This window comes from Gracilinanus agilis, chromosome 3 (assembly GCF_016433145.1).
Source record: "Gracilinanus agilis isolate LMUSP501 chromosome 3, AgileGrace, whole genome shotgun sequence".
Classification (NCBI taxonomy): Eukaryota; Metazoa; Chordata; class Mammalia; order Didelphimorphia; family Didelphidae; genus Gracilinanus; species Gracilinanus agilis.
Window position 1 is genome coordinate 340,122,969 of NC_058132.1, and position 18,210 is coordinate 340,141,178.

General features: G+C 40.5%; 1 protein-coding gene across 1 annotated transcript in view; it reads left to right on the forward strand.

Moving 5' to 3' along the window:
• Positions 1–428: 428 nt before the first annotated feature.
• MYLK (myosin light chain kinase) overlaps positions 429–18,210 on the forward strand; it is a 331,964-nt gene continuing 314,182 nt past the window's right edge. The window contains exon 1 of the mRNA XM_044670040.1: positions 429–593. Coding sequence (XP_044525975.1) covers positions 429–593 — 165 coding nt within the window. The remainder of the gene's footprint in view (positions 594–18,210) is intronic.

The following is an 18,210-nucleotide window of genomic DNA, read 5'->3' on the forward strand; positions in this document are numbered from 1 at the left end:
CCAGCAAGTGATCATGAGGGTTATTCTTTATGATCAGGTGGGATTTGTACCAGGAATGCAAGGATGGTTCAATATTAGGAAAACCATTCACATAATTGACCATATCAACAAGCAAACCAACAAAAATTGCATGATTATCTCAATAGATACGGAAAAAGCCTTTGACAAAATACAACACCCGTTTCTATTGAAAACACTAGGAAGTATAGGAATAGAAGGACCTTTCCAAGGTGTGTTGCTGGTGTTGGTGGGAACCAAATCAGGATAATTAATGTTTGAAGCCCTTCACACCCACAATGCTGAGGAAGAGTGCTCTGGTGCCATTGTCAAGTGTGCCATGGAGAGCTGAGATGTATGCCAGTGGGTGGAAAGGTATGTGTGAACTACTCTGACTCTTTCCTCCCTCTTTCTTTTTTACAGCCAAGACCATGGGAGACGTGAAACTGTTTGCCTCAACCCACCTTTCCAAAGGTTCTCTTAATTCTCGACCTTCAGGCCTCAGCTCCTCCACCCTGAATGAGGCTCCCACCTTCATCCTCCCCCCCAGGAACCTCTGTGTTCCTGAGGGTGGCACAGCCAGGTTTGAAGGGAAGGTAAGGTTCACCAATAATGGGCAGCTAGATTATGTTTCTCTCTCTCCTGACTTTCCTTTTTTAATTTTAATTCTTCTCAACAAGTAGCCAGCAACAAGAACAAACATTCAAATACCACACAAGAATAAAAAATGATTGTACAAGAAACCATTAACTTCCGTTGTTTACAGATTGCAAAAACACGCTGTTTGCTTTCTGGTGTCCTTCTGAACTCTCTCCCTCTCCCTCTCACCACTTCATTTAAGCCTTCTCATAATTCTTTTTATTTTCCAGAGACAGAGAAGTGTACTTGGTGTCAGACTTTTGCCAACGATAATCTATACATGGTTAATGTGTTTTATATTCTCATACATTTCTCTGAGAGGAGCATCTAGTCACTTACAAATATTACAAAATACTCTCATCTGGCCACTTTCAAATATAAAGCACCAATCCAGTTGCTTGATTTAGATTTTGTTGGGGTTTTTTTTTACTGAGGAAACTTTGAGCATAGTATCTCTCTATCTTAATCTGCCATAATCCATGTTCCATGCCCATGTATATTTGTGGAAAGAATAATGAAGAGATTCAAGAACATTTAATGTTACAATGGAGTCATCTTATAAGGATAAGGGATAAGCAAGCCATTTATTAGGCACCTACCATGTGTCAAGAACTCTGCTAAGTGCTTTACGAAGGTTTTCTCATTTGATCTTCACAACAACCCTGGAAGCTGGGTGCTGATCTTATTCCTATTTTACAGTTGAGGAAACTGAGGCAGAAGTGTCTGCACAAATCTATATTTTCTGGACTCTAGTCCCAGCCCTCTGACTACTGCTCCATCTACCTAGCTGCTTTTATTCATGATTCATTATTATCCTTGTTATTATAGGTAGTTGGCAAAGGGTACCATAAGTCTAAATGTTATTGCCGTTAATACATGATATGATTAGAGAGTGGTTGGGAGGATAAAAAATGGAACCTGGACAGAAAAACATAAGGGACATTCTAATAGAGAGCACATTAGCCACACAAAGTCTCTAGCAAAACTAGATTCTGCCTCTGAAACTAGGATGTGTGACCATGAGAAAATCTCTTCACCTGTTTGTATTTCAGTTTTCCCCTCTGTAAAATGGTGAGGAGAAATCAATATCTATAGTACCTCTCTTATAGGATTGTTGTGAGGCTGCCATGAGTTAAAGCATGGAAAGAATGTTACAAACTCAAAAGTGCTATAAACATCAACTATCCTAGATGATTTATAGTACTACCATAGGATTATAAGGTATTTCACATGATATTTTCTCTTCCTTTACACTGGGGAAGAAGACTTGAAAATGGGTCACTTAGAGAGGATGTCAGAAGGCTGAGAATCTTTGGATCATAGAATGTCTTGGCTAGAAAGGATATTAGTTCAACTCCCTCATTTTATAGAGATAAAGAAACTTGTCTGTTTTGTTTTGTTCTTTTGGTTTTCTGTTTTTCATCTTCTTGGATGAGTTTTTTTGCCTTCACTTAGGTGGCATGTTTGGAAATGTGATGGATTTAAAAGTCAGATTGAATAACTGGTTTGGAATGGGTGAAAATCGAATAAGGAGACAGCTATGTAGGGAGCTTAAAGAATATTTGGACTTTTGATGACTTGAATGGGATCTTCGCTGCAAACATTTTCATATGAAGAAAATTGGAGAGGGAACAGTGGTTGCTTTCCAGGAAAATTAACTGGATACATGCCCTAGTCCTTTTATTGTCTCCCTTTAATTTGTGTTCTCCAGATCTCCTCATGTGTCTTCCCTTCTTGGTTATTGCTCCAGGATGAGAACACTTTCCCTAGCTTTCCATAATGCCTCATTACCATGGCTAGGTCTCTAGCCCTGTGCTGGCAGAATGGGATCAGGTGTCCTTATAGCTCAGAGATGAACTCAGCTGCACAAGTGTCCATTCTACTGCTTCTGAGCCAGACTCTTACGCCTTGGTCTAACTGCTAAGAATTTTTCTCTTCTTAAGGGCCCCAAAAGAAGGAGGATCCCCAAAGTATGGTCCTAGAAGCCTGGCCATTTCTTTTATGACTATGCTTTTATTCTTCTTTCTCTTAAGATTTTGGGGAAGGAAAGGGAACAATCACTTGGGTCATTTACATCATTTAATTCAGGTGATTCAAGCAGCATAGTCTAGTAGTGAAACAATCACTAATTTAGCAAATGATATCTGGGCTGGGTTCCAGTCTGTCATTAATTTCTTGGGCATGTCACCTCAAATGACCCAAGTTTTCTCATCTGTCAAATGGGAATCTTCTCTATTTAGCTTATGGGATTATGAGAATGAAATGAGAGAATATGTGTGAAAAGGTGCTTTGGAAAAGCTAAAAGAGCTGTACAAGTGTTCCAATTCTGACATCATCAATGAGTGATTTCATGTTCCTCGAATCCTTTTGCACCAGACTTATGGGATAATGATGGCACAGTGAGAGAGTTTTGTAATGAACTTTGCTCATAATTGCCAAGTAGCTAACATTGTATATAACCTTTTGGTTCCAGAGAAATCTTTCCCTTTAAAAATAAGACAAAGTTAAAAGCTATTCACCTGCTTGACCTTGATTTTTTGTTCAGTTTTTTAGTAGGGTCTGACTTTGTTTTTAAATTATTTTATTTTATTTTATTTTATTTTGTGTGTGGTTGTCTGACTCTGCTTGCCTTTTCCTTCTCCAGTTCATTTTACATATGAGGAACTTGAGGTAAGCAGGGTTAAGTGACTTGTCCAGGGTCACCCAGCTAGTAAGCATCTGAGGCTGGATTTGAATTCAGAGAGACGAGTTTGCCTGCCTCCAAGCCCTATACTCTATCCACTGCACCACCTAGCTGTCAACTGACCTTTATAGGAACCCTCCAAATCCAAGTGAATTGACCACTTAGACATTATATTTGTCTCCTCTCATCTCATGAAGTCAGGCCCTCATCATCTCTCACCTGGACTCTTGTAAGAGCCTCCTAATGGGTCTCCCTCTTTCAGGTCTCTCTGCATGTCCATCCTCCACACAGCTGCCAAACTGATATTCCTTATGTCCTCATCTGAATATGTCACTCTCTTCCTAAGGAAGCCCCAGTGGCTCCTCACTGCCCTCAGGATCAAACACAAACTTCTCCGTTTGGCATTTAAAGCCCTTCACCATCTGGCTCTAGTCTACTCTGCTTGATTTATTACACTTTTACTCCCCTTCATGTCCTCTACATTCCAGCCAAACTGGTCTGCTTGCTGTTCTCTCTTGTGTGACATTCCATCTCCTATCTCTGAGACTTGACCCAGACTATCCCCTCTGCTTATGTTACTTGCTTGCTTCCATGTCTTTTTTTTTAACCCTTTCCTTCCATCTTAGAGTCAATACTGTGTATTGGTTCCCAAGTAGAAGAGTGGTAAAGACTAGGCAATGGGGGTTCAGTGACAAGCTCCGGGTCTACAGCCAGGAAGTGGCTGAGGTCAGATTTGAACCTAGGAGCTCCCGTCTCCAGGCCTGGCTCTCAATCCACTGAGTCACCCAACTGCCACCACCTCTGCTTCTTAGAATCTCTGACCTCCTTCAAGACTGAGCTCAAGTGCCATCTCCTATAGGAGAGCTTTTCCCATCTCTCCTGTCGTTTAATTGTCTTTTTCATTCTTCCTCTCTCATCCCCCCCCCCAGATTATTTTGTATCTATTTTGTGTATAATATGGTCTATTCTTCTCTGCTTATGTGTTTCCCCAGTAAAGTGTGATCTCCTTGAGAGCAGAGACTCATTCATTTTTGTCTTTGTGTCCATCTCGGTGTCTGACACATTATTTTTGGTCCAGACTTAGGAATTTATTGGTATAGGGAACTCCCAATGAGAAAATTCTCTCTCCCCTGGAGCCACAATTATTCTGCATCTTAGAGAATTACTTTGGAACGCTGAGAGATTAAATGGCTTGCCCACATATTAACAGTTATGTGTCCAAAGTGGAACTTGTAGAGCAGCTAGGTAGCACAGTGGATAGAGAGCCAGGCTTAAAGTCAGGAGGACCTGGGTTCAAATCAGACCTCAGACACTTTTTAACTGTGTCACGAGGCAAGTTCACTTGATTCCTTTTGCCTAGCCCTTGCCCTTCTGTTTTAGTTTCTAATAAGAGAAAAAATAAGATTTGGGGGGTTTTTAAGTGCAACTTGAACCCGTGACTTCCTGACTCACAGAACAGCTTAATTCCTTACTTGCACTGAATTTAATATAAAGGCAAAGTAAAACTCAGAGAGGAGACTCATTCCAGGGAGAATCTCCGGTTCTTGGTCTGGTTCAGACTTGTTACAGAGACCTTTTGGAGAAAGAATCTCAGGAGAGTCCACTTCAGCGGGAAGAAGGGAGATTTTCCCCCCTCCCGAAGGGATTTTGCTTCAGGGGACTGACTTCAGACGGAGGGAACCGGCTGTTTGGGACCCTGCCCCACCCCCTTCACAATCTGGATCTCGGGCATTCCTAACCTCATGGCAGAGCCACCGCCGGGCAATAAAAGTGGACTCTGAGTATGAGTCACCGGCTTGAGTTGAGTGAGCCTGGGAGGGGGCACCAGCTGTGATGAGGCTATGTTTGAAGGCCTTGGCTTCCTGCCCCTGCAGCCCTCCAGCCTTGGCAGCTGGGGCCGCTCAATCCCCCCACTAGGAGATTCCTCTGGGCTGAGGCTCTTCCTAGGCTAGGACACCTACCTCTGGGGCTCTACGGCGCAGCAGTGAGCCAGTGACTAGAGCTCAGTTGTGGAGCGTCTGCTGTGTGCCAGCCCCTGCTCAGGGCATGCGGAGAGGATGCCAGGAAACAGGCAGGCCCTGCCCTCAACGAGCTTATGTTTACTTGGAGAAAATAATGCACACGCACTCATGTGTGATATGTGCACATCATGTGTGTATGTGATATGATCATGTATACAGGTTGTATGCATGTTTGCTGCAATGTAGAAAACAAGCTAATTGATTAGTATTTATCAGTGCATGTGCATATGTGTATATATGTGTATGCCATGTAACGTGTATGCATGTATGTGTCTTATTGTGTATATGCATGCATGCATACTCATATTTGCTGCACTATATAAAGTAGGTTAATATATTTGTTCACGTGCACACATGTGTAATTTGCATACATGCATGTGGGCATTGTATATGTGTGCAATATATGTGTTGTGTATATACATGTGTGCTGTGCATGTGCATGCATGTGTTGTACACATGCAGTGTGCATGCGTATTCTCTGTGCATGTGCGTGCATGTATATATTGTGTGTTGTATGTATGTTTACATGGGTATATCAAGTGGGCATGTATGTGTATCAGTGTTTGTGCTTCGCATGTGGTACGTGTTATTGCTCTGTGTGTATGTGTGCATGTATGTTGTGCATTGTGTGTGCATGTATGTTGTGTGTGTGTGTGTACATACGGATCCAGCCTGTGATTTCTTTGATGTGAGGGGCTTACCCTGAGGAAACAGCCTCCTCCCTGGCAGGTCAGCAAGTGCTCTGTCATTTATAACCTCAGAGAACCGCATGGCCCAGTAAGAGTGACAGGCCTTCCCGAGGCTCCCAGGACAAGCACGCGGCTAGTCTGGTGAGGCAGAGCTTGCATCCACCTGCGAGACCTGCTCCCTCCCCATCTAACTCAGTATGTTGTTGCTGTTGTTCAGTCACTTCAGTTGCATCCAACTCTTTATGGCAGAGATAATGGCATAGTTTGCCTTCTCCTTCTCCAGTTTATTTTACAGGACAAGAAACTGAGGCAAAGAGGGTTAAGTGACCTGCCCAGCATCACCCAGCCAGAATGCGTCCAGGACTAGATGGGATCTCATGAAAATTAGTCTTCTTGATTCCAAGCCCAGTGCTCTATCCACTGTGCCGCCTAGCTGCCCTAGTAGAATAATGAGTAAACACAAAACTTAGATAAATAAATAAAATAAAAGGAACATATTTGGGGTGGGGAGGGAAGAGGTGAAGAGGAGGGATCCCTAAGGATTGGTCCTACTCAGACCTGGATATCCCAATCAATCAACAAGCATTAAGTATCTACATTTTCTAGGTCCTGGGGATACAAATGCAGAAGTGAGGTCATCTTTGCCTTCAAGGAGTTCACATTCTTGGGGTAGAAGACACACAGGGAAGGGTGGCTCAGGATGGGATCTTTTACCTTAAGTTGTTTGAGGTTTAGTAGTTTAGGTGTTAAGTGGGTTATAGGAATTGTCACTGAAGCCATGAGAGAATCAATTGATAACCCTTTAGGTTTGATCATTGTTCCCAGAGACAGAATATTGGTATCCAATGTGTGCAACTGCAGGGCAGTTGGCCAAGTGCCTTCAATATCTAGGTCCTGATGTCCTAGTGCTGTGTTGGGAAAGACATGGCATGTGTGCCCAGCATGCCGGAGGGGGCTGCTTTGTTCTTCCTCTCCACAGCACCCAAGAACATTTTTTTTGCATTCTCCTCCCCTCCGCCCATCCGCCCAATATGAGCACTTCCTCCCTCCACTGTCTGGGGACAATGTGGGGGGCTCGCAGGCAGCTTGAAGGTGCATTTGGGCACGCAATCTCTAAAAGGTTTGCCAGTGCTGTCTAGTGGATGTCTGAGTGGTCTTGGGCTGAGGTAAAGACTGATGCAGGCATTTTCTTTGATACTGAACAACTTTGTCCAGGGAAAAATCCCAACATTGAGTGGATTAACTCTTCTAAAATGGAAATAGAAATCATTGTAAGATATTTGGAGGTCTGATCCATAACTGGCAGAGAGAAGTGGGCAGCAGCAGCATAGATGGTAAGATGGCTGGTCTCCTGCCTACTTATCTGCATACCAATTAGGGGCAGAGAGAAAGGGAAAGGAGCAGGGTTCAGAAAGTACTTGACATATACTTTAAGGATTTGCTTCAACTGTTAAACAGCATAGGAATATTTCATTCTGGGCTAAGGGTGGCAGAGGTGTTTCCTACTCCCCTCCTCTAAGTTAGCTGACTTAGCCAGCTCAAAGGGTTGGGGAGGGAGAGTCCTAGAGTTGGCAGAGAAAATTAACCACTAAGTTTCAAGTCGGGCAATATTAATAGTTGGACTTGGGGGAGCAGCTGGGTGGCTCAGTGGACTGAGTCAGGCCCAGAGACGGGAGATCCTGGCTTCAAATGTGGTTTCAGACACTTCCTAGCTAGTCACTTAACCCCCACTGCCTAGCCCTTGCCACTCTTCTGCCTTAGAACCAATATCCAATATTGATTCTAAGATGGAAGGTAAGGACTTAAAAAAAATAGTTGGAATTGGACTAGTAGGCTGGAACCAAGTTGTGAAGGGTTTTAACACCAGAGAAGAGAGAGTTTAGACTTTATCCTAAGGCTAAGGCTTATAAGAAAGGGAATGACATAAGGCTGAGTGGATGAATAAACAAGACCTGTTAGACTAGTGTATCAATCGATACCTTATCCACTTATTACTGTGTATGGGGCAGACGATCAGTGTAAACATTCTTGCCTGAAAAGTTTAGAATATAATTAAGGAGATGACATCAGCCTCTGAAAACTTAGATCACAAAATCCGATTAAAATGAACAAATTAACAATTTAATGCAGTCATACAAGAACTGTCCCATGATTGTAGACCCATGATGGGGTATATAAAGGGAGGGAGGCTGCATGATGTCAGTGAAGTGGAAAGAAAGGAGCTATTTCACAAGAGATACTCTGAAAGAAGAGAAGACACTCGCTGACTGATTTGGATGTAAAGGCTGAGCCAAAGATGACCCTAGGCTGCTGAGCTTGGGAGGACAGAAAGAGTCATTGTCAGAAATGAGGAAGTTGTGGAGGAAGAGAAAGCAAGGTGGTAGAACAGAATTGGAAATGATTATGGGTCATCCACCTTGAAATAGTTAATATTCAGTTAGCAGTGAGAAAATATCAATCTAGAGAAGAAGGAACCATCTAGTCTAACTTCTCTTAGATGAGAAAACTAAGGTCCAGAGACATTTTTTAAATGTTTTTATTTATTTAATTAATTTTGAATATTTTTCCATGGTTACATGATTCATGTTCTATCTCTTCCCTCCTCCCACCCCCCTCCTGTAGCCAATTAGCACTTCCATTGGGTTTTACATGAGTAATTGATCAAGTCCTATTTCCATACTATTGATATTTGCACTAGGGTGATCGTTTAGAGTCTACATCCCAATCATATCCCCATCGACCCATGTGTTCAAGCAGTTGTTTCTCTTCTGTGTTTCTACTGCCATAGTTTCTTTCTCTAAATGTGAATAGCTTTCTTTTTCATAGGTCCTTCAGAATTGTCCTGGATCATTGCATTGCTGCTAGTAGAGAAGTCCTTTACATTCGATTGTGCCACAGTGTATCAGTCCCAGAGATGTTTTTTAAAAGTGACTTGTCCAAGGTCACAAAGGTGGGATTGAACCCCTTGTCCTCTGTCTCCAGAGTCATTCATTGCTCACTGACTTGAACTCAGGTGAACAGTAAGACAGAGAAGCTAGAGAGGTACAAAGAGAACAAGGATTCTATAGTGAATGTATTAGGAGAGAGGATGGAGATAATATTAGTACCAACACTAGAAAGTTGTTGATAAAGAGCTATAAATGCTGGCTAGTCATGACTAGTAAGGAACATAAGGGCCATCTGATTCAGATTACTAATTTGACAGATGAGGAAGCTGAGGCCCAGGGAGAAAAAAGGCCCAAGGTCATATCACAGTAAGCAACAGAGGCCAGATATTACTAAATTTCTCCCATTAGCAATTTAGACTCTTCCTTGACTGTGTCTCATGTCCTGAAGTGTGTGAGCAACAAAGTCGTCTTATCCTTTTTGTGGTTATTATTAATGTACCTCTGCTAAAGTACTACTCTAATTCATAGTGGTATAGAAATGACCCTATTATCCCAACTACTAAGCCAATAGAAAAAGCAATATACGTGTCTTTTGGCTGATTTTGGAGGAGTTCATATCAGAAATTTAGATGCCAAATTCATCCTTCCTTCCTTCCTTCCTTCCTTCCTTCCTTCCTTCCTTCCTTCCTTCCTTCCTTCCTTCCTTCTTCCCTCTCTCTCTCCCTCCCTTCCTCTGATAAGCCCAGGTAGCTAGGTAGTGTTGGTTGGGACAGAAGACTCCATTTATCACTCTGTTGGGACCTTTGGCCTTCTATTATCTCAACATTTAATGTTCTGATATTTAAAGTTCTCATTTATCACCTTTGAAGCACCACTGACCTTATATATATATTTTTATTGTGTTTTTATTTTTTTAAATTAATTAGTTCTCAATTACATTGGTGTGGTCGTTTCAAGTCTACATACCCAATCATGTCCGCATCAACCCATGTGTTCAAGCAGTTGTTTTTCTTCTGTAGTTCTTCCTCTGAATGCGAGTATCGTTCTTTTCCATAAATCCCTCAGAATTGTCCTGGGTCATTGCATTGCTGCTAGTACAGAAGTCCATTACACTCGATTTTACCACAGTATATCAGTCTCTGTGAACAATGTTCTTCTGGCTCTGCTCCTTTCGCTCTGCATCAATTCCTGGAGGTCTTTCCAGTTTACATGGAATTCCTCCAGTTTATTATTTGACCTTTTATATTTTTATTCATCATATAAATATATGTGCATATATACATATATAATAACTATAACATAACTATTATATGTGTATGTATCTCTCATCTGGTGTCTATAGATCTGGCCTATTTTCCAACCAAAAAATTAAAAATCAAAAACATTGTTCTTTACTCACTTTACTCATATTTATTATTTAGCTTTAAGTAGATATAATAAATTCTCTATATGTAATATAATATATAAATTATATATGTATATATATAAATTATATCTATAAAATAAAACCCTGTGGGTGAGTGGTACAATGAAATGTCCAAGAATTTAAGTAGAGTTTTCACCATGCCACTGTAGCCCAAAGGCTCATGGGACTCAAAGGGTTAACTAGACCCCTGGGAAGCAGCCAGGAGGGCTGTGGTTCTGGGGGCCCATTGAGGGCAGCAGAGATCTATAATTTGAGACCTCATCTGAGGGCATAAACCCTGTCAGGTATAGACTTGAAACAGGTGAAATGGAGTCTGATAGTTAAAAGTCCTTGGACAACTGAGAAGTCACCTCAAAGGGGAATACTGAAAATAACTTTCCCTGTCCATTGTCTTATCTTTGCCCCCATAGCCTCTCTCTAATCCTACAGCCTATTCTCTAGTTCAGGCCTTCATCCCCTCTTATGGGGACTCTTGCAATAACCTTCCATTGGTCTTTGCCTCTAGTCTTTCATCTCGTTAATCCATTCTCTACATCACGGTCAAATTGTTACTTCTAATACATAGACTTGGCCATATCTTACTCCCTCCTTAAAAGTCTTCAATGGCTTTTTATTGCCTCTAGGTTAAAATAAAAACTCTGTGGTCTAGCATTCAAAGCCTTCCCATGGCTTAGCTCCCATCTCTAGTTGTAGCACTTCCATTTTGTTGTTCTTCCCATACTTTCCATTCCAGCCCAAATGCTCTTATTAGTTACTCACACACACCATTGCCCATACTTTTGCACAAATGCCCCTCCATGGGCGAAGGATTCCCTGCTTATCTCTGCTTTGTGGAATTCCACTGCTTCTTTCAAGGTTTAGCCCGTGTCATCCCTTGTACATTTATACCCATTGTCACTCTATGAATCTTGAAATCACAGAGATGTGAATACAAATGGGAGTGTGTTTATGTGTACCCAAAATTTGCTTATGTGCACGATGGATCCCCTAATAGAATGTAAACTCCTCAGGAGCTAGAGCTATTTCATTTTTTGCTTTTGTATGCCCAATACCTAACATGGCACTTAGACATAGATGTGTGTTTTTTAAAACCCTTACCTTCCATATTAGAATCAATACCATGTATTGGTTCCAAGGCCGAAGAGCTTAAGATAAGGGCTAGGCAAAAGGGGTTAAGTGACTTCTAGGGTCACATAGCTAGGAAGTATCTGAGGCCAGATTTGGACCCAGGACCTCTCATCTCTAGGCTGGTTCTCAATCTACTGAGCCCTCTAGCTCTCTCTATAGTAGACATTTTAATACATGTTTGTTTACTTGAACAATAAATCTTAGGGAAAGAAGTTGGGGTACAAAGGTCAGATATAACACTGGGAACAAATCTGAGGGGAGGATCAGGGAGGCTGACTTAGAGAAACCCTAAGAGACAATTTTCCCCTGCTAGAGGATGAGTCCAAAGCTCTACCATGCAGCCATGTTTTAAAGGACTCCTGCCAACTTTTTGCCTCACCCACTCTGAGTGAGCCTATAACTCTGACATAACCCCAAATTCAAGGTAACTGGAGGATTAGCATGAAAAACAAAGGGATTTTTGTTGTTGAGACATGTATAGGCAAGAGAAATATAGCTTGAACTTGGTTTATTTTTCCTTATTGTCCAAAAATTTTGCTCCTGTAGTACACATGTGATTTGGATCTATATATTGCATGAGGATTAAAACCATAGGAATATTGTGTACAGCAAAAAAAATTTAAGTCATAACTTTTTTTGCTTCCCTTAAGAAGGAAAAGATTTTTTTCTTCCAGTAATAAGTAAATTAAAAGTAAAACAAAGTAAATTTTAAAATGTGACTTTTCCTGATGTGGATTTCATCAATGCTGATATTCATAATAATACTTGTGAAATGGAAACATAACTTTTGATTCCTAAAAGCTCAAAGCCTTTTACTTAAAAATTTTTTATTTATGCTTTTTCTTTTTTACCTTATAGTCATTTCCAACTATAACCTCTGCTCTCCCCATTCCATTCTATCCCTCAGTCTTCCTTTAGAATTGCCACTTTTAGAGAAAAAATGAAAAACAAAACTAGGGGTTACTGCAACCAAATCGGGGCACATTTCATATCCATAATACAGCATGGTTTCAATGAAAGGAGGGAAGTAGACATATTTCAAGAGCCTCTTATATAAACCAATGAGTTATTAGTCTTGATAACAGAATTCTAAAAATTGAAATCCCAACACCTTTGGCCCACACTTATCTTTAGCCTCTCCAAAGCCCAATAATACTTGTAATTATATGATACAATTTGGCAACTAATTGTGTACTGTTGATTATTCCATTTCATGTTCATTAGATTGTAAGTACCTTGAGGGCAGAGGCTGTGCTTAATATTTTACTCTTCTGCCTAATTCAGGGCTAGTCACCTAAGGGAATCAAATAAATGTTTAACAATAACTTCATCAGTTCATCATTTTGCATTTTTTTCCATTGAGGTGGAGAGTAAACAAGAGTTATGAGGTAGTGGTGGAGATCATAGAAAAAGTTCTGAACTTGAAGTCAAGAAAACCTGAATTCAGATTCTTTCTCATCCTAGGCAAGTCATCATCCCCTTGTCTCAGATTCCTCATCTGTAAAATGGGTATAATAATAGTACCTTCATCCCTGGATCGTTTTGAGCATCAATTGTGATAATGTATGTAAAGGTATTTATAAGCCTTAAAGCAACATATAAGTGTTAGCTATTATTAGTTAGATACAATATCCTTCGATGTGTTCATTTTCTCCATTGCTGAACTTCAATTAATTCAAATTAGTTCCATACTTTATTGTCATCATGGACTTGGTCATTAGAATATAACCTGCCATTCCTCCCCTAATGGATGTAAGATCATGGAAGGAAAACCATTGTAGCAAAATTCTATGTTTTCTCTCCCTTTAGGATAGAAGCTCCTTGAGAGTAGGGACCGTCCTGGTTTTTGCATTTGTATTCTCTCTGCTTAAAGCAGTGTTTGATGTTTAACAAATGTTTTTTCATTGATTCATGGTTACAAAGACTTGGATACCTGGTAGAAGTTGATAATTCTAATTGAGTTCCCCCAAAGAATCTTTTACTTGAAGTTAAAGGGTTCAGGTAAGTTAAAGGAGGCCTTTTGTGATAAGGTGGAAAGATCTCTGGTTTTGGAGTCAAATTGTATTCTAATTCTGAATCTTCTATTTATATTTTGGGGTAAATTCTCTATGCCCAAGGGATTTCTTTTTTCCTCATCTCTAAAATAAGGAGGTTGAATTAGATGAACCCTAAGGTATCATCTAGCCTAAATGTTATGGCCCTATTAACTAAATTTACATTTTTGGAATCTACAAAAAAAAAAGAATTAGGGAACTTTTTCACTAATCTTTAAATGTTGCCACACATCACTTAACACAATTATACTTAGGTTTTTAGACTTGGATTCAAATACAGCCTCTACTTAACTGTTCGACTCTGGCTGTCACTTAGTCTTTTTAAACTCAATATCTCTATCTCTGGGACTAGTAGTAGAGGAGCATTTCTAGTATCAAATGAGATAACACATGTAAGCATTTCTGCAAACCTTCTAATATTATATTTTGATGTTGTTCAGTTGTTTCATTCATGCCCAAATCTTCATGATCCCATTTGAGATTTTCTTGGTAAAGATACTGAAGGTTTACCATTTCCTTCTCTAGCTCATTTTACAGATGAAGAACTGAGGCAAACAAGTTTAAATGCTTGTCCAGAGTCACACAGCTAGTAAGTGTTGGAAGTCATATTTGAACTCAGATCTTCCTGACTCTAGGCCTAGAGCTCTATCTACTATGTCATCCAGATGCCCCACAAATATCCAATAAACACTATTATTATTATTATTAATATATTTCTACTTATATAAAAATAATCTAATTATATATCTCATTTTAAAACAAGTTTGGAAATATCATCTTATATTCATGTAACACTTTCTTATTTTCCTATTAGTTCCATTTGCTTTATCTCATTTGATTCCAAAACAATCTCAGGAGCAGCACGCTATTATATACATTTAAAAATGAGGAAACCATTGCTTGCTTTAGAGAGATTGTGGTTTACGCAAGGTCACAACTACCAAATGATTTATGAGACTCTTCCAGCAGTAACTTTATTTGATGTAACTAAAATAGTGCAGTTATCATTTGAATCCACATTTTCTGATTCCAAGTCCAGGCTTCTTTCCTTAAGAGTATCAAGGTTCTCTGTGTTGATTTTTATTAACTTTCAAGGCACAGCCAAGCTCTCCAGACAGGCTTTCTTACATCCTCCACGTTCTGACTCCAAATGATTTTTTAATCTCATCTCCTATAACCCCACTACATGAACTCCTTAGTTTATATTCCTCAAATATACATTTTCTACTTGTTATATTCATAATCTGGGAAGTGATGGATGTCACCTTGACTGACTGGGATGGCAGTTGAGAGACTCAGAATGTTCCCAGGTGCCGTGAGCCAGGGGCAAACGTCGGTTGGCCCCATGGTATAAATACACCTGACAGCCACTTTGAGGGAAGTCTCTCTCTGGAGGTCTCTAGACAGGAGTCTCTGGACTGAGTGGGTGGTTGAAGGGTGGCAGGGAGGTCTATGAAGAAGAGGGTAGGAATAAACCTAAAACTATTTCCTGATAGACTGAGAGCTAGTGAATCACCAACATTGATGGTGAGAAAGCTGAGAGAACAAGATCATCAATACCTCTGTATCAATAGCCTTCCCTATTCTCTGGCTTGGCAGTGGCCAGATCCAGCCAGAGATAGAGGGAGTAAGTAAATCTCCAGCTTCAACCAGATTAATAGCCTCCAATCCTGATTGTAGTTTATAGATAATAGATCAATAGGGTTTCCAATCCCCAATCCTTGTCCTTGTTATCCTTTTCCTGTTCATAGATAAAGATTGTTCAACAACAAGTACCTTCCTGAGTGGTCTATCTATCATGGCTCTTGGGAAGGGAGTCAAATGCAGTCAGATATGGAACATTATCTAAGGCAAATCAATAGCCCAATAGTAATTTACCCAACCCCAGGTTGGACCTGGAAAGGTTACCCATCCATCTAACCTCTTGAGGGTCCTTACTGGGTAGCTGTTAGAGAGAAAGGGATAACTTACAGCAGCAGTCAAGGATAATAGGAGCAGGTGTCCCTCCCATCAATTGCAGCTAAGGAGAGTATAGACAGATATATATCATCAACATCATTGTGCATCTATACATCTCCTTTGGACCCTTTTATTTATAACATACTCCAGATGGTTGAATAAGTTACTCTTGAGTTTGGTCTTCCAGCCCTTCAGCATGTTAACTCCAGATTGTCTATTCATCTTTATCTTGTACTATTACTCTTCCCATGTTCTATTACAGTTTTTTTCCTCTCTTTTGATAGCCTACTACATGTGGCTCTTTCTAGATCGGGAGGCCAGTCATTTTAGACATGAGTCCCAGGTCACAGGACCCAACTTCATCTCACTGGTGAGTCCCAACCCATCAGAGTTGCCTTAGTCCAAAAAATCAGGGATCTCCCCCGATGCACACATCTTACCCCCAGCCCTTCGAGAGTCAAATTGGATAAATCTATGACCCAGTATTCTTGTTCTCTATTGCTCAAACTCTCCTTTCCTTCGAATGGACCCTTCCCCAGTTCTATGATCTATGCCTATTGAGGTCTATCTACCTCCCCCTTTCTTCTTCAAGGCTTAACTCATATTCTATCTTCTCTGTAAAGCCTTACATGATTTCCTTGGCGTCTCTTCCCTTCACACCCTTCCCTACCCCAATAAAAGTGTTCTGTCGCTCAGGTTCTTCTGAGCCCCTTTTATGGACTTCTCCTTTGCCCTTCAGATCTTGGGAATGATTGAGAACTGGAAAGAACCTTTGCCATTGGGGCCACACCTCTTATTTTATAGAAGGGGGAACTTACTGCATTTGCCTTTTTATCACAGTTATTTGTATACTTTTATTCTTGTTGATCATAGTGTAAGTTCTCTTTGAAAGCAGGTTTCCCTTGATTTTTCCAGGTCCTTGTAAAAAGGGTCTTTGTCTTTCTGGTGCTCTGGAGAGCAACCTGGCTGTATGGTCAGAAAACTTGGACTCAGTTCCCAGACGTGAGACAGTACCTGGGTTGTACTTGGAGTGTCCCTTCTAGGGCTCTGCTCATTTTGCCCCAAGGGTTTATCTCTCCTAGGTCTAGGAGCATACTTACATCTGTTATTCACCTCTCGGCTCATAGGCTCAGCTGCTCATGGAGCCCTCTATATACTTCCATTGAATTTGTGACTTAGAAAAAACTTACTTTCTGTCTTAGAATTGATACTAAGTATGAATTCTAAGGCAGAAGAATGGTAAAGGCTAGGCAAATAGGATTAAATGACTTGCCCCACAGACACACAGCTAGGAAGAGACTGAGGTCAAATTTGATCTGAAACTGTCTCCAGGCTTTCTGAAAATGAAAGGGATTATTTTCCTCATCACTGGCAATTGTTCGGTTTTTTTAAAACCCTTATGTTCTGCCTTAGAATGATTACTAAGTTTGGTTCCAAGGCAGAAGAGCAGTAAGGACTAGGCAATTGGAGTTAAGTGACTTGCCCAGGGTCACACAGCTGGGAAGAGTCTGTGGTCACATTTGAACTCAGGACCTCTGTCCTCAGGCCTGGTGCTCTATCTTCTGTGCTACCTATCTGTCCCATCACTGGGAGTGATGGATAATTCAACAACTGTCAGGTATCATAGTCCTCATGATTCTTTCTCTAGGTAGATGTTTGAATTAGGTTAAATACAAGGACCCTTTTGCTCTGAAAATCCATTGAAAAAGAATAATGCTTTAGCCTCTGGTGATTAGTGTGACCAAGCGATTTAGCTTTTCTGGGCCTCAGTTTCCCTAGCTATAAAATAAGGAGATTGAACCCAACCCTGAGATCCCTCCCATCTCCAAGTATGTGATCCTAGGCTCCATTTGGGGGAGTTTTTTTACTCTTACTTTCCATCTTAGTAATAACTCTTAGAAAGGCAAGGTCTGGGCAAACAGGATTAAGTGACTTGCCCAGTTTCACCTATTTAGTAAGTGCCCAAGGCCAGATTTGAACCCAGTAATATGAGTCTGGGAGAGTGGTGTTCTATCCACTGTGCCACCTAGCTGCCCAATCATCCGAGATTTGAATTCAAATCTTCCCTCTGCTATTTACTACCTGTAGAGCCTAAAACATATCACTTAACTTCTCTGGACCTCATTTTCCTCATCTATAAAATCTGGAAGTTGGACTTGTACCATCTTGAGATTGCATCTTGTTTTATACTTACAATTCTGAAATTCACCCCTTTCGTCCCTTCCCTTTGACCCTCACTATTTCCTTGTATGATGTGAATATTGTAGTTGAAAGACTACTGAATTAGAATCAGAGCTTACTGGACTTAGTCAGGATGATGTTGGTTCGAGTCCTACTTCAGACACTTACTGGCTCTGTGAACCTGGGCAATTCACAATTTCAGTTTGCCTCACTTTCTTCATTGGGAACTAAGGGAGGTGTTACATTTTGGTAGTCTCTACCTTTCTCGTTTAAATCCATGATACTTCAATCTCCTGTAGCCTTGGGCAAGTCACTTAATATCTCTAAGTCTCAGTTTCTTCATCTGTATAACTGTAAATCTTTCAGGTTGTTGTGATAAAAGCATTTTGAAGGACACAAACACTTTGTAAATTTGAATTTTTTAAAATTAGAGGTTGTAGGGGACAAAGATGTTATATATGTTGATGAATGATAATTAAGGCATATTCATACCTATATGATAATAAATTATTATGATAAACAATTCCATTAAGGTCTCCCTTCTG